Source organism: Bufo bufo, chromosome 2 (assembly GCF_905171765.1).
Source record: "Bufo bufo chromosome 2, aBufBuf1.1, whole genome shotgun sequence".
Classification (NCBI taxonomy): domain Eukaryota; kingdom Metazoa; phylum Chordata; class Amphibia; order Anura; family Bufonidae; genus Bufo; species Bufo bufo.
The window spans coordinates 286,351,829-286,373,253 of NC_053390.1; the positions used below are offsets into that span (position 1 = coordinate 286,351,829).

Consider the following 21,425-nt stretch of genomic DNA (forward strand, 5'->3'; position numbering starts at 1 on the left):
TTAACTCTTTCTAGGAAAATTAAATGCATTATAAATTTTGCGCTGTCCATTGTACAGCATAAATGACATGTTACAGCAATACTAGGGGTGCACCGAAATTCCGGCGGCCGAAAATGGGCCTAATCCATTTCGGCCGATATTGGTACATATCGGCAGAAAATATGGGGTTTGGGATTTGTGGGATTTGTCACCTGCGCCGGGCGGGCGGTTTACTTTAAGTCACTGCATCTTTATTTTACCTTACAATCGTGACGCTCCAGTAACAACTCTGCAGGCAGAGCGGAGGGCGGCGTAACGTCACTTACTCACGTGACGCGCCTGCTCCGACTCCTTCATTCATAAAGTGGGCGGAGCAGGTGCGTCACCTGAGTAAGTGACGTTACGCCGCCCTCCGCTCTGCCTGCAGAGTTGTTACTGGAGCGTCACGATTGTAAGGTAAAATAAAGATGCAGTGAGTGATTAGTCTGCTGTGAGCAGCAGGGCCGAGGCTGTTATGGGTAGGGGGATCGGTCTATGGCACTGCTATGGGGAGGGGGGATCTGTGCACTGTTATGGGGAAAGGGATCTGTGCACTGTTATGGGGAAAGGGATCTGTGCACTGTTATGCCCATAACAGTGCACATATCCCCCCCTCCATAACAGCGCCACCCACAGATGAATTTCATTCATGAAAAAGAATTATTAATAAAATCATTTAAAAAAAAGTATTTTAACCACCTCCGGACCGCTGTACGCACAGACGCGTCCTGGAGGTGGTTGATTCATTCCGCCTGGACGCATATACGCGTCATCTCGCGAGACGCGAGATTTCCTGTGAACGCGCGCGCGCTCACAGGAACGGAAGGTAAGAGAGTTGATCTCCAGCCTGCCAGCGGCGATCGTTCGCTGGCAGGCTGGAGATGTGTTTTTTTTAACCCCTAACAGGTATATTAGACGCTGTTTTGATAACAGCGTCTAATATGCCTGCTACCTGGTCCTCTGGTGGTCCCCTTTGTTTGGATCGACCACCAGAGGACACAGGCAGCTCAGTAAAGTAGCACCAAGCACCACTACACTACACTACCCCCCCCCCCCCCCCGGTCACTTATTAACCCCTTATTAGCCCCTGATCACCCCTGATCACCCCATATAGACTCCCTGATCACCCCCCTGTCATTGATTTCCCCCCTGTCATTGATCACCCCCCTGTCAAGCTCCATTCAGACGTCCGCATGATTTTTACGGATCCACTGATAGATGGATCGGATCCGCAAAACGCATCCGGACGTCTGAATGAAGCCTTACAGGGGCGTGATCAATGACTGTGGTGATCACCCCATATAGACTCCCTGATCACCCCCCTGTCATTGATTACCCCCCTGTCATTGATCAACCCCCTGTAAAGCTCCATTCAGACGTCCGCATGATTTTTACGGATCCACTGATAGATGGATCGGATCCGCAAAACGCATCCGGACGTCTGAATGAAGCCTTACAGGGGCGTGATCAATGACTGTGGTGATCACCCCATATAGACTCCCTGATCACCCCCCTGTAAAGCTCCATTCAGATGTCAGCATGATTTTTACGGATGCACTGATAGATGGATCGGATCCGCAAAACGCATCCGGACGTCTGAATGAAGCCTTACAGGGGCATGATCAATGACTGTGGTGATCACCCCATATAGACTCCCTGATCACCCCCCTGTAAAGCTCCATTCAGATGTCCGCATGATTTTTACGGATGCACTGATAGATGGATCGGATCCGCAAAACGCATCCGGACGTCTGAATGAAGCCTTACAGGGGCATGATCAATGACTGTGGTTATCACCCCATATAGACTCCCTGATCACCCCCCTGTCATTGATTACCCCCCTGTAAAGCTCCATTCAGACGTCCGCATGATTTTTACGGATGCACTGATAGATGGATCGGATCCGCAAAACGCATCCGGACGTCTGAATGAAGCCTTACACGGGCGTGATCAATGACTGTGGTGATCACCCCATATAGACTCTCTGATCACCCCCCTGTCATTGATCACACCCCCTGTCATTGATCACCCCCCCTGTCATTGATCACCCCTCTGTAAGGCTCCAGACATTTTTTTGGCCCAAGTTAGCGGAATTATTTTTTTTTTTTTCTTACAAAGTCTCATATTCCACTAACTTGTGTCAAAAAATAAAATCTCACATGAACTCACCATACCCCTCACGGAATCCAAATGCGTAAAATTTTTTAGACATTTATATTCCAGACGACTTCTCACGCTTTAGGGCCCCTAGAATGCCAGGGCAGTATAAATACCCCACATGTGACCCCATTTCGGAAAGAAGACACCCCCAGGTATTCCGTGAGGGGCATATTGAGTCCATGAAAGATTGAAATTTTTGTCCCAAGTTAGCGGAACGGGAGACTTTGTGAGAAAAAAATTAAAAATATCAATTTCCGCTAACTTGTGCAAAAAAAAAAAAATTTCTATGAACTCGCCATGCCCCTCATTGAATACCTTGGGGTGTCTTCTTTCCAAAATGGGGTCACATGTGGGGTATTTATACTGCCCTGGCATTCTAGGGGCCCCAAAGCGTGAGAAGAAGTCTAGTATCCAAATGTCTAAAAATGCCCTCCTAAAAGGAATTTGGGCACCTTTGCGCATCTAGGCTGCAAAAAAGTGTCACACATCTGGTATCGCCGTACTCAGGAGAAGTTGGGGAATGTGTTTTGGGGTGTCATTTTACATATACCCATGCTGGGTGAGAGAAATATCTTGGTCAAATGCCAACTTTGTATAAAAAAATGGGAAAAGTTGTCTTTTGTCAAGATATTTCTCTCACCCAGCAAGGGTATATGTAAAATGACACCCCAAAACACATTCCCCAACTTCTCCTGAATACGGCGATACCACATGTGTGACACTTTTTTGCAGCCTAGGTGGGCAAAGGGGCCCATATTCCAAAGAGCACCTTTAGGATTTCACAGGTCATTTACCTACTTACCACACATTAGGGCCCCTGGAAAATGCCAGGACAGTATAACTACCCCACAAGTGACCCCATTTTGGAAAGAAGACACCCCAAGGTATTCCGTGAGGGGCATGGCGAGTTCCTAGAATTTTTTATTTTTTGTCACAAGTTAGTGGAAAATGCTGATTTTTTTTTTTTTTTTTTCATACAAAGTCTCATATTCCACTAACTTGTGACAAAAAATAAAAACTTCCATGAACTCACTATGCCCATCAGCGAATACCTTGGGGTCTCTTCTTTCCAAAATGGGGTCACTTGTGGGGTAGTTATACTGCCCTGGCATTCTAGGGGCCCAAATGTGTGGTAAGGAGTTTGAAATCAAATTCTGTAAAAAATGACCTGTGAAATCCGAAAGGTGCTCTTTGGAATATGGGCCCCTTTGCCCACCTAGGCTGCAAAAAAGTGTCACACATCTGGTATCTCCGTACTCAGGAGAAGTTGGGGAATGTGTTTTGGGGTGTCATTTTACATATACCCATGCTGGGTGAGAGAAATATCTTGGCAAAAGACAACTTTTCCCATTTTTTTATACAAAGTTGGCATTTGACCAAGATATTTCTCTCACCCAGCATGGGTATATATAAAATGACACCCCAAAACACATTCCCCACCTTCTTCTGAGTACGGAGATACCAGATGTGTGACACTTTTTTGCAGCCTAGGTGGGCAAAGGGGCCCATATTCCAAAGAGCACCTTTCGGATTTCACAGGTCATTTTTTACAGAATTTGATTTAGGGGTGCACCGAAATGAAAATTCTGGTCCGAAACCGAAACCGAAAATTCAGGATGCCCTTGACCGAAAACCGAAACCGAAACTGCCTTTTTGCCCAAATACTTTTAAAATACTTTTTTTTTAATGATTTTATTAATAATTCTTTTTCATGAATGAAATTCATCTGTGGGTGGCGCTGTTATGGAGAGGGGGATCTGTGGGTGGCGCTGTTATGGAGAGGGGGATCTGTGGGTGGCGCTATGGAAAGGGGGATCTGTGGGTGGCGCTATGGAGAGGGGGATCTGTGGGTGGCGCTGTTATGGAGAGGGGGATCTGTGGGTGGCGCTGTTATGGAGAGGGGGATCTGTGGGTGGCGCTATGGAAAGGGGGATCTGTGGGTGGCGCTATGGAGAGGGGGATCTGTGGGTGGCGCTGTTATGGAGAGGGGGATCTGTGGGTGGCGCTGTTATGGAGAGGGGGATCTGTGGGTGGCGCTGTTATGGAGAGGGGGATCTGTGGGTGGCGCTGTTATGGAGAGGGGGATCTGTGGGTGGCATTGTTATGGAGAGGGGGATCTGTGGGTGGCGCTGTTATGGAGAGGGGGATCTGTGGGTGGCGCTGTTATGGAGAGGGGGATCTGTGGGTGGCTCTGTTATGGAGGGGGGGATATGTGCACTGTTATGGGCATAACAGTGCACAGATCCCTTTCCCCATAACAGTGCACAGATCCCTTTCCCCATAACAGTGCACAGATCCCTTTCCCCATAACAGTGCACAGATCCCCCCTCCCCATAGCAGTGCACAGATCCCCCCTCCCCATAGCAGTGCCATAGACCGATCCCCCTACCCATAACAGCCCCGGCCCTGCTGCTCACAGCATCACTCACTGCATCTTAATTTTACCTTACAATCGTGAGGCTCCAGTAACTAACAACTCTGCAGGCAGAGCGGAGGGCGGCGTAACGTCACTTACTCACGTGACGCACCTGCTCCGCCCACTTTATGAATGAAGGAGGCGGAGCAGGCGCGTCACGTGAGTAAGTGACGTTACGCCGCCCTCCGCTCTGCCTGCAGAGTTGTTAGTTACTGGAGCCTCACGATTGTAAGGTAAAATTAAGATGCAGTGACAAAGTAAACCGCCCGCCCGGCGCCCGCCCGCAGATGGTGGGTGACAAATCCCACACCCCATATTTTCGGCCGATATGTAACAATATCGGCCGAAGTGGATTAGGTGCATTTTCTGCCGATATTTTCGGCTGCCGAAATTTCGGTGCACCCCTAATTTGATTTCAAACTCCTTACCACACATTTGGGCCCCTAGAATGCCAGGGCAGTATAACTACCCCACAAGTGACCCCATTTTGGAAAGAAGAGACCCCAAGGTATTTCGTGATGGGCATAGTGAGTTCATAGAAGTTTTTATTTTTTGTCACAAGTTAGTGGAATATGAGACTTTGTAAGAAAAAAAAAAAAAAATCATCATTTTCCGCTAACTTGTGACAAAAAATAAAAAGTTCTATGAACTCACTATGCCCATCAGCGAATACCTTAGGGTGTGTACTTTCCGAAATGGGGTCATTTGTGGGGTGTTTGTACTTTCTGGGCATTGTAGAACCTCAGGAATCATGACAGGTGCTCAGAAAGTCAGAGCTGCTTCAAAAAGCGGAAATTCACATTTTTGTACCATAGTTTGTAAACGCTATAACTTTTACCCAAACCATTTTTTTTTTACCCAAACATTTTTTTTTTATCAAAGACATGTAGAACAATAAATTTAGAGCAAAATTTATATATGGATGTCGTTTTTTTTTTGCAAAATTTTACAACTGAAAGTGAAAAATGTCATTTTTTTTGCAAAAAAATCGTTAAATTTCGATTAATAACAAAAAAAGTTAAAATGTCAGCAGCAATGAAATACCACCAAATGAAAGCTCTATTAGTGAGAAGAAAAGGAGGTAAAATTCATTTGGGTGGTAAGTTGCATGACCGAGCAATAAATGGTGAAAGTAGTGTAGGTCAGAAGTGTAAAAAGTGGCCTGGTCTTTCAGGGTGTTTAAGCACTGGGGGCTGAGGTGGTTAAAAGTATTTGGGCAAAAAGGCAGTTTCGGTTTCGGGTTTCGGTCAAGGGCATCCTGAATTTTCGGTTTCGGACCAGAATTTTCATTTCGGTGCACCCCTAAGCAATACCAAATATGTATGGTCGTTTATCTGCTACTACTACTACTTTTGCACAATAAAAAATACTTTAAAAAATCAGCTGCAGGAATTAAGAGCTTGAAGTACTTACAAACTGAACTAAATGAATCTTTTGACTATAAAGAAACTGCCTGAAAAAAACTAAAAAGATGGTACGTTAACATAGAAACATAGAATGTGTCGGCAGATAAGAACCATTTGGCCCATCTAGTCTGCCCAATATACTGAATACTATGACTAGTCCTGATATTACTAGTCCTGATATATTTGTGTTTATATATTTTAAGTAATTTGTTTTTAACTTACATTTTTAATTCCCTGAGGGGACTCAAACATGTGATCCTCTGATTGCTGGCATCACTGACTGCCTGTTAAAAGACAGTTTACTATGGCAGACCATTCACAAGTCACCAGGCTGCCAAAGGACCCGATGGGAATCCCACGATTTGGCTTTGGGGGTTTTGATCAAAGGACAGTGGGAGCCGAAACTGCCTGCTCCCGGAGACTGCATTTCATTTTTCAGACCGGCTTGCGCACAGGCACAGGTAAGGACTTACCTGTGCCTCACCGGACTTGTCAGTTAAGATGGCAGATCGCATGTGTTCGCAGGCGAACACTGCGAACTGGCCATCACTGCTGACCAGTGCATCTCAGGAGCTCCATGAACAGCATCAGTTATCTCCGACCCTAGTCATTACAGTGAGGTGTCGGCTGTATTACACAGTCATCAACCACAGCACATTGAGTAGGCTCAGCCCAGAGGCCTGTTTCATACACCCTTTGCAAACTGCAGACATACAGGGGCATGAATGGGTTAAAAATCTTGCAACAAGACATGAGATATGATCATCATACCATAGGATCCACGTCCAGCCATCTTATGAAATTGCTGCCACGTCAGAGGACCTTGCACATGCTGTATGTTCTCCCAGGTCCGTCCTGTCCTTTTCTTCTGGATGGCATCCTGCAAGAATGGCTGTAGGGATAGTAGCATGCGTACCACATCCTGAGATGGTAGCATGCTGACATCAAGCACTAAAAAAAAAAAAATGAACCGTTAAAAAAAAAAAAAAAAAAATTAATGAAGACAAAAAGGTATTGTCTCTTCAAGACAACCAAAGGAAAAATGTAATAACTACAGTTTATGCTATCCCATAGAAACTTTTGCAAAATAATTAACACCCTTTGTCAAATCCCATGTATAGCAGAGTTATAAATAATGCAGGGGATGAGTCGCACAGGCTGCCTGTGTAAAAAAGAGAGGGGGCACCAATAGCATCCACTGCTGTGTAGAAGTAGTGCAAATTCATTGCAAGCCCATATGAGGTTCTACGACCTATATCAGAATTCGCCCTCTGAACAGAATGTTATTTAAATCGCGGACAATAAAGCTGCCCGTATACATTTTGAAAAATGGTCAGATCAACACTGCCGCACTCCGAGTGCCCAATTATACATGAATTTTTAATGCCAGACGCCTAACAGCAGAGTAACAGGAACAAAGGATCAGACATGATGAAAACCATCATGTCAGAATCTTTACCCTGATGGTCAGCTGACACTGCCAAAATCCATCAGTTTGCCCAAAATATGGGCAACTCAAATAAAGAGAACTGATGCTGAAGTGTGACCTGTTCTTCATGCAGGTTCGTCACATGATAGAGGCTTGAAGGCATCAAAAATATCACTTAAAGGGAACCGGTCACCGGGATTTTGGGTATAGAGCTGAAGACATGGGTTGCTAGATGGCCACTAGCACATCCGCAATATCCAGTCCCCATAGCTCTGTGTGCTTTTATTGTGTAAAAAACCCGATTTGATACATATGCAACTTAACATAAAAGAGTCATATCTTACTTGTGTGACCAGAGAAGAGTCATATTTTCAAGCTCCGACTCATCTCAGGGTAATTTGCATATGTATCAAATCGTTTTTTTTACACAATAAAAGCACACAGAGCTATGGGGACTGGGTATTGCGGATGTGCTAGCGGCCATCTAGCAACCCATGTCCTCAGCTCTATACCCAAAATCCCGGTGACAGATTCCCTCTAAAGACCCATTTACATCAAATGAATGCTTGTTCCCAATGCTTGCCCCCATGCAAATGTTCTGGCGATTACGCAGCAAACAAGCAAAATGCTTGTTGGATAAGCCGTCATTAATGCATAAACAGGGATGTGCCGCCGACAAAAATGTATCCATATGGGCTGAACAATTATAGTGGGGGGGGGGCGGATTTGGAAAGCATACCTCCTTGAGCAGACATACTTGTTTGTCAAGATCCCTTTTCTAGATTACTGATCAGACCATGAGTGCATCTGCAAAAACTACTAGGGAAGGGCAAGTAAGAGTGCCTGGATTTCACTAGATGAGGTCAGCCCCCTATGAACAAGCATCACCCTTGAGACATATCACAAGTTGCACAAAACTACAAGTGGACCATACCCAGTGACATTCTAACCTTCAGAACTGCAATTATATTCCTATAAATGTTTCACACTGGTAGAAAAGTCACTTTTTAATGGAGAGGAATGACAGACCGTATGAAGAGATTAATACTCTAACAGACGGGGAGCAGGGAATGTCATATGTTACATACATACATCAAAATACACAACTGCAGCCTTCAGTGCCCTCAGCATAAAGATAGAATTCTCACCATTGTTGTGTGGCCAAAGGTGGAAGGTAGCACTTCTGACCAGAGATTCGTCAACTCTTCCTCCAGTTGGGTTATCCACATACTGTCTTCCCTGCTCTAGTGCATTTAAGCACTCTGGCCAAGCATCCGAACTGTCTACCCTCACTCGGTCTACGTTAGTAGTTGGTCCTTCCAAAAAATATTCTGATTCGTTACAGGAAAGATCCCAGATTCCTCCGGTATTAGTGAAAGGCCTAGTGCATTGACTCTGCAGAAGCAAAAGAAGGGCAGGTGGAGGAGGATCCTCACTTCTTTGCGCTGCCTCTGTCATGTTCAGTCTTCTTTCCACTGCCTGCCCTATGTAAGAAGATCGGCCAAATATGTCCATCTCATCCTCTATAAATAGGCCAGAGTGGTAACCAAGTCTACGGTTAACAATGGCACTAAAACCACAGGTGCAACGGTACTGGTCTTCATTTGAAGAGTCTGGGATGTAGAGGCCTACATCAGATCCTTTGATGTTCAGATTGCAGGCACATATGCAACAGCTATCAAAATTCCTGTCCTTGAAAATGTTTAGAACAGAGTCAGAGAGAAGTAGAGTAACATAAAGGCTGTGGGCCTCGGGAGCGGGATGACTGCTGGCTGGCTCAACAGAGCTCAATGGCCTTGTTGTAGATGGAGTAGAAGCTGGAGAACAGAGGTCTGTGCTATCGTACTTCACTGAACCTTGCCCACTAGCGCCTCCAGCACCTTTTGGAGTTCTAGGAGTTCTTGGTGTGCGAGGAGTGGGAACAGAAAACCTGGGAGTAGCTGGAGAAGGCAAGACGCCACCAGTTCCTCCATTGCTGGGTGGAGCTGTGCTGCAAGGAGCAAGAGGGGTATTGGTCTGTGGAGTGTTGAGCTGCAGGTAATCTTGGTCTGTCAAACTCCCTTCACTTGGCACATTCCTGTAAATGAGGGTAAATGCAGAATAACACATTAATGCCCTTTAGGCATAATTTCTAAACTACACAATGAAACAATTGAATAGTCAAGCTTTCTGCTTTAACAGTACTCACATATAGCCATCTCTGTTAAAAGGAGCAGCAGGTGGTAAAGCAAGGTGTTGAATTTTTGGAGGGGCAGCCCAGGAGGGTCTGTAAATGCAGGCGTCTGGTATTTTTAAGGACAGCAGGCACTGACTGGGCAATGATTTAAGTGGTGCAAACATTGAGGTACCCAGGAAGGGTTGATAGGAAGGGACTCTGTACACAAAGGAAAAGTCCTATAGGAAAACAAAGCTCTATTAGTAGATGTGCAATAAACCAGGTCTCGCAAGACCACCAAATCGATATATAAGTACTTTGCCATTCACAATATATTTTGTTATATTTTACAGTTTAATGAGAAAAACTAAAAACTTATTTTACAACAAAGCTTAGACAGGTATCACCCAGAAGTGTCTAGTTAAATAGTCTTCTATTCTGTACACTACTAGAATTAGATACAAAAAGAGCACAAGAGACAAGAAGAAAATGGAACAGTTGTTCATATGCAAGGACGGACAGGAGGCTTAATACCAGGATGTTGCTATACATGCATGTCTATGTGTGTGCCCACGTTCCCGCCCACCAGAGAGGCTGGCGCTTTTTCTTATAGTATGCAAGCACAACCTCCACTGCTGGAAAAATGCACCCAGCCAGCAAAGGAGGCAACGTGGACAATTAAAATACATTAGTAAGTGCCTTTATCTACATGATAAATGCCATTTGAAGTGAGACAACCCCATTAAAGAGCACCTTTCACCTGGATATCCTTAATCTAATTATTATCCTACCTTCTAGTGCGGCCCCCAGTGATGTCTTGGCACTTTTTATTTTTTTTCCCCTAAAGAACCCCCTCTTCGTCCGCTGTGGTCCCCGCATCTTTTGGCGCCTCATATGCTAATGAGGCGACTCAGTTATACTAGGCGTGGACTTTTATTTCTCCTGGGCGCGGTTATCTTCTCCCTGGCTGCGAGCACATCCAATCAGAGCGCCCGCTCTTAGCCAGGGAGATCAAGTTCTTGCGAGAATTGCAGCTCCTTCTCCCTGGCTAAGAGCGGGGCGCTCTGATTGGATGGGCTCACAGCCAGGGAGAAGATAACCACGCCCAGGAAAAAATACAAGTCCACGCCTAGTATAACAGAGTCGCCTCATTAGCATATGAGGCACTAAAAGATACGGGGACCACAGCAGACGAACGGGGGGGGGTTCTTTGGGAGGGGGGGTGGGAAGGGCCAAGACATCACTGGGGGCCGCACTAGAAGGTAGGATAATAATTAGATTATAGATATCCAGGTGAAAGATCCTCTTTAAGGAGAAGAATATGATCTCATATTTTCACTACTCCCAATAATAAAAGCTCCACAAAAGGTATGTTTGTACTGCTCTTCCCACCCCTAAGCTACAGCTGTCAGCAGTTTAGAATAGTTAAAGCCACTGATAGACTTCCTTAAATTATTATTCACTTGTTAAATACCTGGGTGGTACCTGAATGCCACATAGGTGGTCACTGTATATGAGGGTAATGTGACTGATGCAACCTTTATTCCTATTCAGATAGTCAATAAATGCATTACACAGAACTAATCTGGGTCTCTTTTTGCGAACTGTAACAGTAGCCTTTTGCTCTACAGCCAGGATCAGAGGTGGATCCAATCCCAACAGTTAACCCTTCAATTTCTGCAGTCTTTCACACTAGTGTTGACCTAACTGCAGTCCATGTCATAGAGAAACAAAAAATCTATGTATTGACTTTGAAAGAGAAATTTTGAAAATTAGAGAGAAAAAAAGCTCTGACATCCAATGAACAGTTACAAATCAAATGTTTGATTGAATAGAGATATAAAGTTTTAACGTGATGACGTAGTGGTTATAGATGTCATTCACACAATACTGCACAACTGTAACCCCACACCACCAAATTTAATAGGTCTAGGGATGGCATGTATACCTTGATCTCCTCGGGCTTGGGACTGCATAGGCCTTCTTCAATTTCCATTTTGAACTCTACATGTTGCATGGAGGCCAAATTGACCATTGGACTTTCCATCATACTGAGAGTTGTTGCAGTGTCTGAGCCTATGGTGTCCTTGTACATCATGATGGGGGAAAAAGCAGGATGTTGCTCCAGGGAAGGTGGTGTGGGAAACATCCTCTGCAGATCAGCTGTTGCTGAAGGAAGTAAAAAGCAATACATATTAGGGTAGGGAGTAAAAGCAAGGCTTAGCAGTGGTTGATGGCAAGGACAAGATACCATATGGTTGTAACGTTGTCATATGACCTTAGGTTCTGCAAAACCAAAACACTGCATTAAATCCATCTAAACATTGGAGCAACGCAATGCAACACAATAAATCAATCTCTCTGCTTTTATGTCCCAATGTGGTGAAGGCCAAAATTAACAAGAGGGCTGTACCACCGAATGCTGCATCTGTTTCAGAATAGCTGTCAGCATGGTTGGAAGGGACACACATCATATCACCTTAACTTAAATGCCCAGCATTAAAAGAAAATACATAACATACATTGTGGCCTTCTAACCTACAAAGACCCTGCAAAGTCACTATGTGCAGATGTTAACACTCACTTGGTAAGTAGGGAACCGTTGCTCTGCCATCTTTGCCAACATTACGCTCTTCTGATCCGCCCAAGGGAACTTTCATTGCACGAGCGCCTGGTGATCCCGCCTTTTAAAACAAAAGAAAAAAAAAAGGTTTGGATGAAATGACTAATGAATTGTGTTCTTATATATTTCTTTTCCTTTTCACAAACTCATTCCAAGAGCTATAATTTTTTTTTTTAACCTTGTTCAGTTACTTAAAAAGTTTTTCATGACACATGGAGCTTTAATTTTTATGTAATTTTAATACTTGTATTTTATTTTTGGTGATATCAGGAGAAAAATGGGGGGGGGGGATTTGAAATATTATAGCACAAAGTGCCACTCAAAAACCTAAAAACCTGTGTCCACCTATCCATTATGGTTATTTGTATAGCTTTATACCACTGGATCATAGTGGGCAGATCTGTAGCTGTAGTATGCACTAGCCAGCAGGTGGTTAAATCTGGTCAGTCCACAACAGTTTTTTGTTTTGTTTTGTTTTTTGGAGATTCTCTTCTAGTTTTAAAAGTTTTACATACATTTCTATTGCTGTCCAATAAATATTTCAGCACCTTAATGACCTTGCTATCGTCAGGTGCCATTTTCATAGGGAATCCCCTCTATAACTCACTTGTAACTGTGGCTCCAGCTCTGGCAGACTTCACCAGAATGCCTACCATGTAATAGTACATTTACTGCTAGCTATGGCTTTCACCAGCAAACTCAGCAGAGTGCATAAAGTTTTATTTCTGCCAGGTTCTGCTCCTGCAAGTGCCCAGGGGGCAGGCCGTGAAGTGCTCTTTGCAATGAGCTGCTTTACAGTCCCTTCCTTCTGTTGTGAGTAACATCTGCAGCACCCAACCAGGACACCACCATAGCTGTCACTCAGCGTGTAGTTTCCAATGAAGCTCAGCCTCCAATGCACTTGCAGAAGCGGCATCTGGAAGAATAACCGTTCATCTTCACGCTTTTCCTGTTCAAGAAAAGCTCCACAAGACGTATGTTAGTACTAACAAGCCCCTAACAAGTGTTGTCAACAGTTTTACAAGTTCAGAACTGCTGACAGACAACTTTTAAAAGGTTTGTGCCATATGAGATACCAGATGCAGTTTTAATTCCCAGCTGTCACTGCTAAAGAATTTCAACTGGATGCAATGTACATTAAACGCAAAACACATTGTAATTTTCTTAATAAAGCCTTAAAAACATACCAGGTCCTCATCTTCAGAATTATCAAATATATTGTCCAGGTCATTGAGAGAAGGAGCCAGATCAGTGACCTGTGTGAGGCTAGCTGCCATCCCACGGTCCTGCCGTGGGTCTGTAATGGAATTGCCAAAGAAAGAGAGAGATTTTAAACATTTTCTATACAGCCACTAAAAGTAATAAAATAAGAGGGAGAAAGTATGATAAAGACTATAACTGCCTAGTTTTTCCAGGCTGAGCACAAATACATTCAATGATGAAAATACAATTTATTTACTGGGAGGATATCTACCTGACTTTGACATGGGGCTAAAAATTGACATGGCATCTTTCCCATCAGGCACTGGTGCAGGATGTTCTGTAGGTGATGCATCTTTCTCAAACCCCTCATCAGACTGAAAAAAACATAAAATAATTACCAATATTAGTACTAGGCTATGTTCTAGTGACCCAGTCGCCAATGTTTCAGCTGAGCTCAATTTTGCCTAAAGAAAAAAAAAGGAGATTTTTGTATAACTTACCAGTAAAATCTCTTTCTCGCTCTTCATTGGGGGACACAGAGACCGTGGGTATAGCTATGTCCTCTAGGAGGCATTGACACTAGTAAAAGCTGTTAGCTCCTCCCCTGGCAGCTATACCCCCTCCAGCCTGGAGAGAGAGCTTCAGTTTGTGAGAAGCAGTAGGAGAAGCAAGTAAACCAACGAAAAAACATGGAACACCAATCATGCCAAAAGACCCAACAGGGTTCTAACCAGCAACTGCCACACAGTGGCCGAACGACAATACTGGGTGGGTGCTGTGTCCCCCAATGAAGAGCGAGAAAGAGATTTTACTGGTACAAAAATCTCCTTTTCTCGCCCATATTCATTGGGGGACACAGAAACCGTGGGACGTTCAAGAGCAGTCCACAGGGGAGGGAAAAACCACAGACCCATGGAAGCAAGCATCCCTGCTGGCAGCTAAGAAACCGCCGCCTGCAAGACCTTGCAGGCTAAGCAGCGGCCGCCGATGCACAAGAATGCACCTGGAAAAAACTTGTGAACGTGTGTAAGGAGGACCGGTAGCCGCGTTACACAACTGAGCACCCGAGGCGCGATGCCTCAGAGCCCAGGAAGCGTCCACCGCTCAATGGAGCGAGCCGTGCCATCTAAGGGCGGAACCCCGCACCGGTGCGGAAAGGTACAGCATCAGCAGACCGAATCCATCGTGCAATTGCCACCTCAGAGGCCGCCATTCCTTTTCGTGGAACCTCCGGGTGACAAAAAAAGGGGTTCCGTACACCGGAAGGGACTGGAGGCTGCCAATAATGACATAACTCCCTGCCCTAAGGAGTGAAGGAGAGGGACAGGGAAGGAAGGACAATCTTTACAATGATGTGGAAGAAAGCGACCACCTTCGGGAGAAAAAAAGGAATGGGCCGGAGAAACGCCTTATCCTTGTGAAGACCCCGGAAGGGTTCTCTGCAAGAGAGCGCCGCCAACTCGAAACACCCGTCTGATGAATGTGAGAGCCACAAGAAAAAACTACCTTCTAGGACAGGAGTCGGAGAGATATCTCCCCAAGGGCTCAAAGGGAGAAGACTGGAACTCTGAGAGAACGACATTCAGATCCCAAGGCGGGAAAGGACGGTACAGAGGAATCATACGTGCCACTCCCTGAAGGAAGGTTACCATGGGCACCAGGGGAAGCCACGCCGTCAACCAAGACCCTAACTGCCGATGTAAGACCGGAACCTAAAAGAAGGTCGTCCCTAAGTGGCCAATCCGGAGCGACTAGAATTTGTCGGAATTCCCTCCATCTAATCCTCCGCAGAACCCTGGGTAGGAGAGAAGAAACACGTAAGGAGGGAGAACTCCCGCCAAGGAGATGTCAGGGCATCCATGTCGTATGTCTTCAGAACTCCTGCTTGGGAGAGAAGGTGGAGAGCTTTCGTGTGGATACTGTTAGTACACCCAGACCAATGGAAGGAGTCCCCATAGAAGGAGGAATGTGGAGGGCGCCACAGCCCACCAGTCGGAACCGGAGCGTGCCTGGAATGGAAGGCCACCAAAAGAATACCCCGTGCAGATGCAGATGAGGGAAGGTAGTAACATATAAACTACCAAGGCATGCGGGGTGTTTATGAATCATAATCCAGAGGAGGAAAGGGACAGGGGAAGAATAAGCTAGGTCCAAGCCCATTTCCCGAAAGACTGGCGCTATACAGAAGTAGCCAAGGATTTCAGATGCAGAAGAGTCCATCACTGACAAAAAACTGAACAGACAGAACTCAAGTATGTAGTGGTATGCAATACCGCACCCACAGTAATAGCCAGTGCTCGCCTGTCCGTAGAAGCCACGTACCATAATGCCCCAGTTGAAGTAGAGCGAGAAGGAGGAGTGGTGGATAGAGAATACAGTCAGTGAGCATTCGACTCGCTGGAACGTACACAACATATATGTACAATGGTGTACGCACTACTACTAATGCGGACAATATCATGACCAACTGGAACAATGAAGACCCATGGAGATGGGAGTCTCTAGGACACAAGTGTTGCTAGTAAACCCCCTGAGAAGTCAGAGGAGTTATAATCATGGCCAAAACCAGCACCAAAGAACACAATGAGAATAGCCACCGTATCCACTGGCGGCCTCATATAGCACCAGAGTAAAAGTACCGGGCACCGACGAGTACCGACTGTTGAACTGCCGTATTAGAAGATATTCAGTTATTCCCCCGCTAATTGATCACTTGCGAAAGGGGGGTAATGCAGGCAGGAAGCACCGTGATGTGCAACACTCCGCCTATGGGAGGATAGCGCGACATTTGGACCGTATCCAATGGTAGTGCAATTACCCTACCTATGTAAGGTGGAATGCGTACGGGGTACTGAAGCCAGTGGTAAAGAAAATACCCCACCTAAGAAGGGGGGTTAATGCCCACGGCGAGAACTAGTGCATATGGCAAGTCCTGTACCCTGTGAGAGTGCAATTAGCACCTAACTAAGGTGGGGGTAAAGCGCACAGTACACATTGTAACCGGTGATAATGTCAACCCGCCACTCGTGGAAGGAGCTAATGAAATACGGCAGGTACTGAACCCAGCGGAGAAGCAATTCCGCCACCTACAGAAGGGGGAATGTATATGTCCGGCACTGAAATCAGCGTTACCTCACTTAGTCCACCTATGACAGGGAACAATGTATAAGGTCAGTACTGTATCCCAAAGTAGTGCAATTACTCCGCCTAAGAAGGGGGTAATGCCTACGACAAGTGCTGCTGGCCACCGTAGACGCAATCAGGAGATTGCTTCGGATTCAAGCCAGGGTCTGAATCAGTGATTCCGGGCGACCAGCTCCTGTGAGAGAGGGTGCACCAGAGCGTGACCCGGAGAGAAAGGGAGGGGGTGTGGAGGTATCCGAGAAGATGACCTGCTGTGGACCGCCAGCACACAGGTCTGCCCCTCAAAACCTCGCCCCTGGCAGATGCGGACTGCGTAGGTGGAGGCTTAGCAACCAAACTCCCCAGGGAGTGGAATGGGAACAGAGGTCCTGTATAAAATTGCGCCGGTTGAGAATCATCAACCAAACGACCCGGGAGGGCAGATTGGGAAGTTCCAGATGTCTCCCACTGGAGTTGCGCAGGTGGGGAATTATCAACTAAACGACCCAGGAGGGTGGACTGGGAATGTCAGAGGTCCCTTATTAAATATGCTGGTGGAGAATTGTCAACCAAACGGCCCCGGAGGGCGGATTGGGAATTCCAGAGGTTCCCCACTGTATGGCGCCGGTGGAGAATTATCAACCAAACAGGCCCCGAAGGACGGATTGGGAACCTGCGGAGATCCTTCACTGAATTGCGCAGATGGAGAACTATCAACCAAACGACCCAGAGGGTGGGTTTGGAATACTTCAGCTGTCCTCCACGTGATTTATGAAGGTGGAGAATTATCAACCAAACGACCCCGGAGGGTGGATTGGGAATTCCAGAGGTTCTCCGCTGTATTGAACAGGTGGAGAATTATCAACCAAACGGCCCCGGAGGGCAATTGGGAACTATGCGAGTTCCCCCTCTACCAGAGACAGGGCACGGGCCCAGTGTGGGACCACACAGACCGGGGTGGCCCTGCGGCTGTGGAGGGTGAACTGTATGGACGCACATTTCCTTTATTATTATTTAAAACTAGGAAGAAGGCCTCAATGACAAGAGGCAGGAAGGGGTTAAATCCTCCACTCATGTACAGTGTACCCAGGAAAGAGCCCCAGATAGGTGCCAGCCCAAGAATGGTAATGAAGGGAACTATGCGAGTTCCCCTTAAGGCAGTCTCAGACCGGCTCAGCAGGTGAATGGGGACGAAGGCTGCGGCGCAAGCAAGGCGCTGCACGGCTTTTCAGAGCGTTGCCGCCGCCCGCCCCCAAAGGCAAGAAGGGGTTAAATCCTCCATGCTGCGCCGGCCGTTAACAGACCGGCCGGACTCACTGGGGCGTTAAAGCGGGTCGGGCAGAGAAAGGAGCGGTCTGAACACCAGCGGTGCACGGCCGATTTTACTGTAAGACCCCGGGCCAGCCGAATGAAGTGGCTGGCCAGAAAGGGTTAAATGAGAGCAGGGGCGGTGCTCAGCTGGCTCTGGGGGAGGGGAACAGCTAGACGGGAGAATTACCCGCCCGGAAAACTGCCGGACAGCCCAGGGAAGAAGTGCCAGCACCTAGAGCGCCCCCGGGGGGGGGAACAGACACTGCCGGTACTACTGGGGGGGGATGCAGCAGGGATTCCCCCGCCAATTGGTTGAGTCCCCCATGAGGAAAGACTACCCGGAGTCGTGGTGGTGAAATAAGCGGCGCACGAGGCGTCCGCGATTGTTTTACTTTCATTAACCCTGTCGGAGCGGCACCCGCTCCAGTCCAGACAGGGTCGGAATATGGAGCTGGGGAGCGGTAGCGGAAGCCGTGCGTTCCTCTCCGTCCCACTGATGTGTACACTGCACCTTGCAGCGCCATCTCGCCCTATTCCGCCTTTAACCACATTAACCCCTTATTAATCGTCTACCGGCCTAGGGGGGAGTGAGAGGGACTGTTATAGGGGTCTTGATAATAATGGCCCCTGGCAAAAAATTTCTCCTGGGATTCGAACTCACGACCTTTCACATCAGAGGCAATGCATTTACCCACACAGCTATGAGAGCTGTATTGCCTGCTGTGTCCCCCTAGTTAACCCTGAGGGCAGGGGAAAAACTATGCCAGAAAAACCCCAGGGGAGAGGAAGGGAGGGAGGGGGTTAATACTCACCTAGTCCCGTGTACTCACCTCATCTCACCTGTCTTGCCGCCATCTTCACCCCTCCTCTGGTCCAGCAGGGTCACCCCTTCAGCTACTGGCACCGTAGTGGCAGGACGCTGGAAAAGGGGGGCTTGGATAGGTGACCCCTTGGCTGGCGGAATGCAGGGGAGTGAGGCTGCCCTGGTCCACCTTGTCTTCTGTGGGGAAGGCAGCAGTGCGGGTGATCGGCACTGGCGCAACTCGACCCCGGGAGAACAGGGAGGCGAGGCGTCCACTGTTTTCCCATCTGAAAAAGAAGGAAAAAAATAAAACTAAAATAAAAAATCTTCAGGAGATCCCTGCAGAGCAGGGAGGTCTTGCCTCCTATTGACACTAGAAAAAACTGAAGCTCTCTCTCCAGGCTGGAGGGGGTATAGCTGCCAGGGGAGGAGCTAACAGCTTTATCTAGTGTCAACGCCTCCTAGAGGACATAGCTATACCCACGGTTTCTGTGTCCCCCAATGAATATGGGCGAGAAAACTTATTTAGCAACCAAACAATAAATGAAGTGTGAACCTGGCCTAAAAGTTCTGTATGACAGTAAAAATTAACAGAATAGATATCTGGGCGCTATTAATCTATTGCCTCCCATAGAAATAACAGGCATGGTTGCCACATTAAACAGGTTGAATGGGCCTTTTCTATTGATGACCTATCCTCAGGATAGGTCATCAATATCAGATCGGCAAGCGTCTGGCATTCAGCACCCCGACGATCAGCTGTACGGGAAGATGGCGCAGGCATTGCGCACGTGCTGTCTCCCTTCTTTCTTCTTGTTCACTGTTGCTGTTCCATAGACATACAGCGGAGAGCAGGAAAAGAGACAGCACGTGCACACTGCGTGCACTGTTTCCCCATACAGCTGATCAGCGGGGGTGCTAGGAGCCGCCCCCCGCTGATCTGGTATCGATAACCTATCCTGAGGATAGGTCATCAACAGAAAAGGCCCGGGCAACCCCTTTAATGATGGAGTCCGGAAGTTCACCTGGCAGCTGACGTCTGGACCTCACAAGCATGAGTACAGCACATAATAAAACTAATTATTACAGGCTTAGGAGAAAAAAATATAACCTTTTGTTTCCGAGAACGATCAAGTTCTGCTACCATCTTGCATTTTTTGTTTGCGGTGGTAAAACTGTACTTAATATCTCCATCCTCAAAAGTATAAGGATCAGTGGAGTCCCCGAAGCCTTCACTTGGATGTAGGGGTAGCTGGTCCACATAACTGAGGTCTGATACAACCTGACGCTTCTCATCCAAGACTTTGAAGCGTCTGTTGGGCTGAGACAGAAGCCTGTAACGGTCAAAATAAAGTGCGACAGTAAGAAAAAGTCAAATATTCAGCTTGTGATGAATATCCACATTCAATATGTTGTCTTCAGTGTCTGAAAAGGCCATACACAGTAAGTGAACGTCAGCCAAACCCACTGACAATCTAACACTGGTGTAACTGGTACATCAGGGTGAGAGGCTATGGCAGATGTTGGTCAACAGCTATTGAAGGTCCTTGGCCACCTTAAATTGCACCTTAAAAAAAAAAAAAAAAAACTTTTGATATGTCATAGCAAAATTTAAAAGGTTTTGACTGGTGGTGGTGGTGATACTTCCTCCAACTGCTAAAATGAGATAGAAGCACTCACACAGAGCTCTATCTCCTTGCTGCTTGAGAAGGATTGGAGACGGGCTCACAGACTTCTTACTGAGCCTGTCTTCAGCAGCGAGAAGAGACAGCGTGCTGTGCGTTCACGTCCTTCTTGGTTTAGCTATTAGCGGGGATTCATATGACATCTCAAGAGTTTCCTTTTAAAGTACATGGATGCTAAGTATCAGCAGATATGTAACCCTTTTTCCAATGAAAAGCCCAATTGTACCTTTTAAGTGCAGTGCTCTCAGATCCCACCTCCTGCTTGGCCTCGTACCACTCTCCCTGGATTTCTGGTGGACGAAAGTTTTGGCTGACAGCAGTTGGAAGTTTGTAACCATGCCAGCTGTCCTCAACATCTCGATTCTGGGGAAGACCAGCACAATACAAACTGGTCTCACTCATTTCTGTGATCATAGGCAGGCCAAGGCTAGCTGCCATTATCGTCCTGTCATCAAGTGGTTGCATTTCTAAACCGTTAGGATAAAGATTTGAGACCGCCACTTCTTGATCATGAATTTCAACTTCTTGTTGCGGGGGCTGTGGACTAAGAGTAGGGGGCATTGGGGAGGCAGGTGAATGCGGGGAATCAGCAGGGGGTACTGGCAATAGTTGATCGAGCTCCCCTGCAGGTGCTATACTAGAGAACTGCCTGTTTGGTGTAGTGGTGGAGGCTGTTTCAGCTGGAGGCTCTGTTCCTTGGCGCTGCTGCACAGACTGTTCCTGTGTCATGCATTGTTCGCTCTGGGTTGGAGATGGTCGGTGATGGAATGGAGTTGTGGCCTTTTTCTGCAGTTTATCTGCCTTTTCTTGGCGATCGTTCGGTTTGTGCTTGGAAGATGCAGAAGGTTGTAGGGAAGAATTGCTGGAAGAGGGGTTTCCACCCACACAGGCCTGGGAAACAGAGGGAGGACGAGCTGCACTTTGTGCACCACGCTGCTTGGACAACTTGTGCCTGCAGAAAAAACAGAACGTGTGGCATATATTAAATGAAATATCACCATAGGATAAGCATGAAAACAAGTTCTCAGGTAATGCTGCCACCATATTTTGGTGCATGAATAGGTAGTAAATAACAAATCCTCATTGTAGAAGAG

At 46.7% G+C, this 21,425-nt stretch overlaps 1 protein-coding gene across 1 annotated transcript in view; it reads right to left on the minus strand.

The window, feature by feature from the left end:
- MED13L (mediator complex subunit 13L) overlaps positions 1–21,425 on the minus strand; it is a 168,453-nt gene that overhangs the window by 22,065 nt on the left and 124,963 nt on the right. The window contains exons 10-18 of the mRNA XM_040416650.1: positions 20,558–21,283; positions 19,758–19,980; positions 13,682–13,784; positions 13,395–13,504; positions 12,169–12,268; positions 11,533–11,753; positions 9,618–9,823; positions 8,578–9,506; positions 6,772–6,951 (exon numbers count right to left, since the gene is read on the minus strand). Of these exons, the coding sequence (XP_040272584.1) occupies positions 6,772–6,951; positions 8,578–9,506; positions 9,618–9,823; positions 11,533–11,753; positions 12,169–12,268; positions 13,395–13,504; positions 13,682–13,784; positions 19,758–19,980; positions 20,558–21,283 (2,798 nt within the window). The remainder of the gene's footprint in view (positions 1–6,771; positions 6,952–8,577; positions 9,507–9,617; positions 9,824–11,532; positions 11,754–12,168; positions 12,269–13,394; positions 13,505–13,681; positions 13,785–19,757; positions 19,981–20,557; positions 21,284–21,425) is intronic.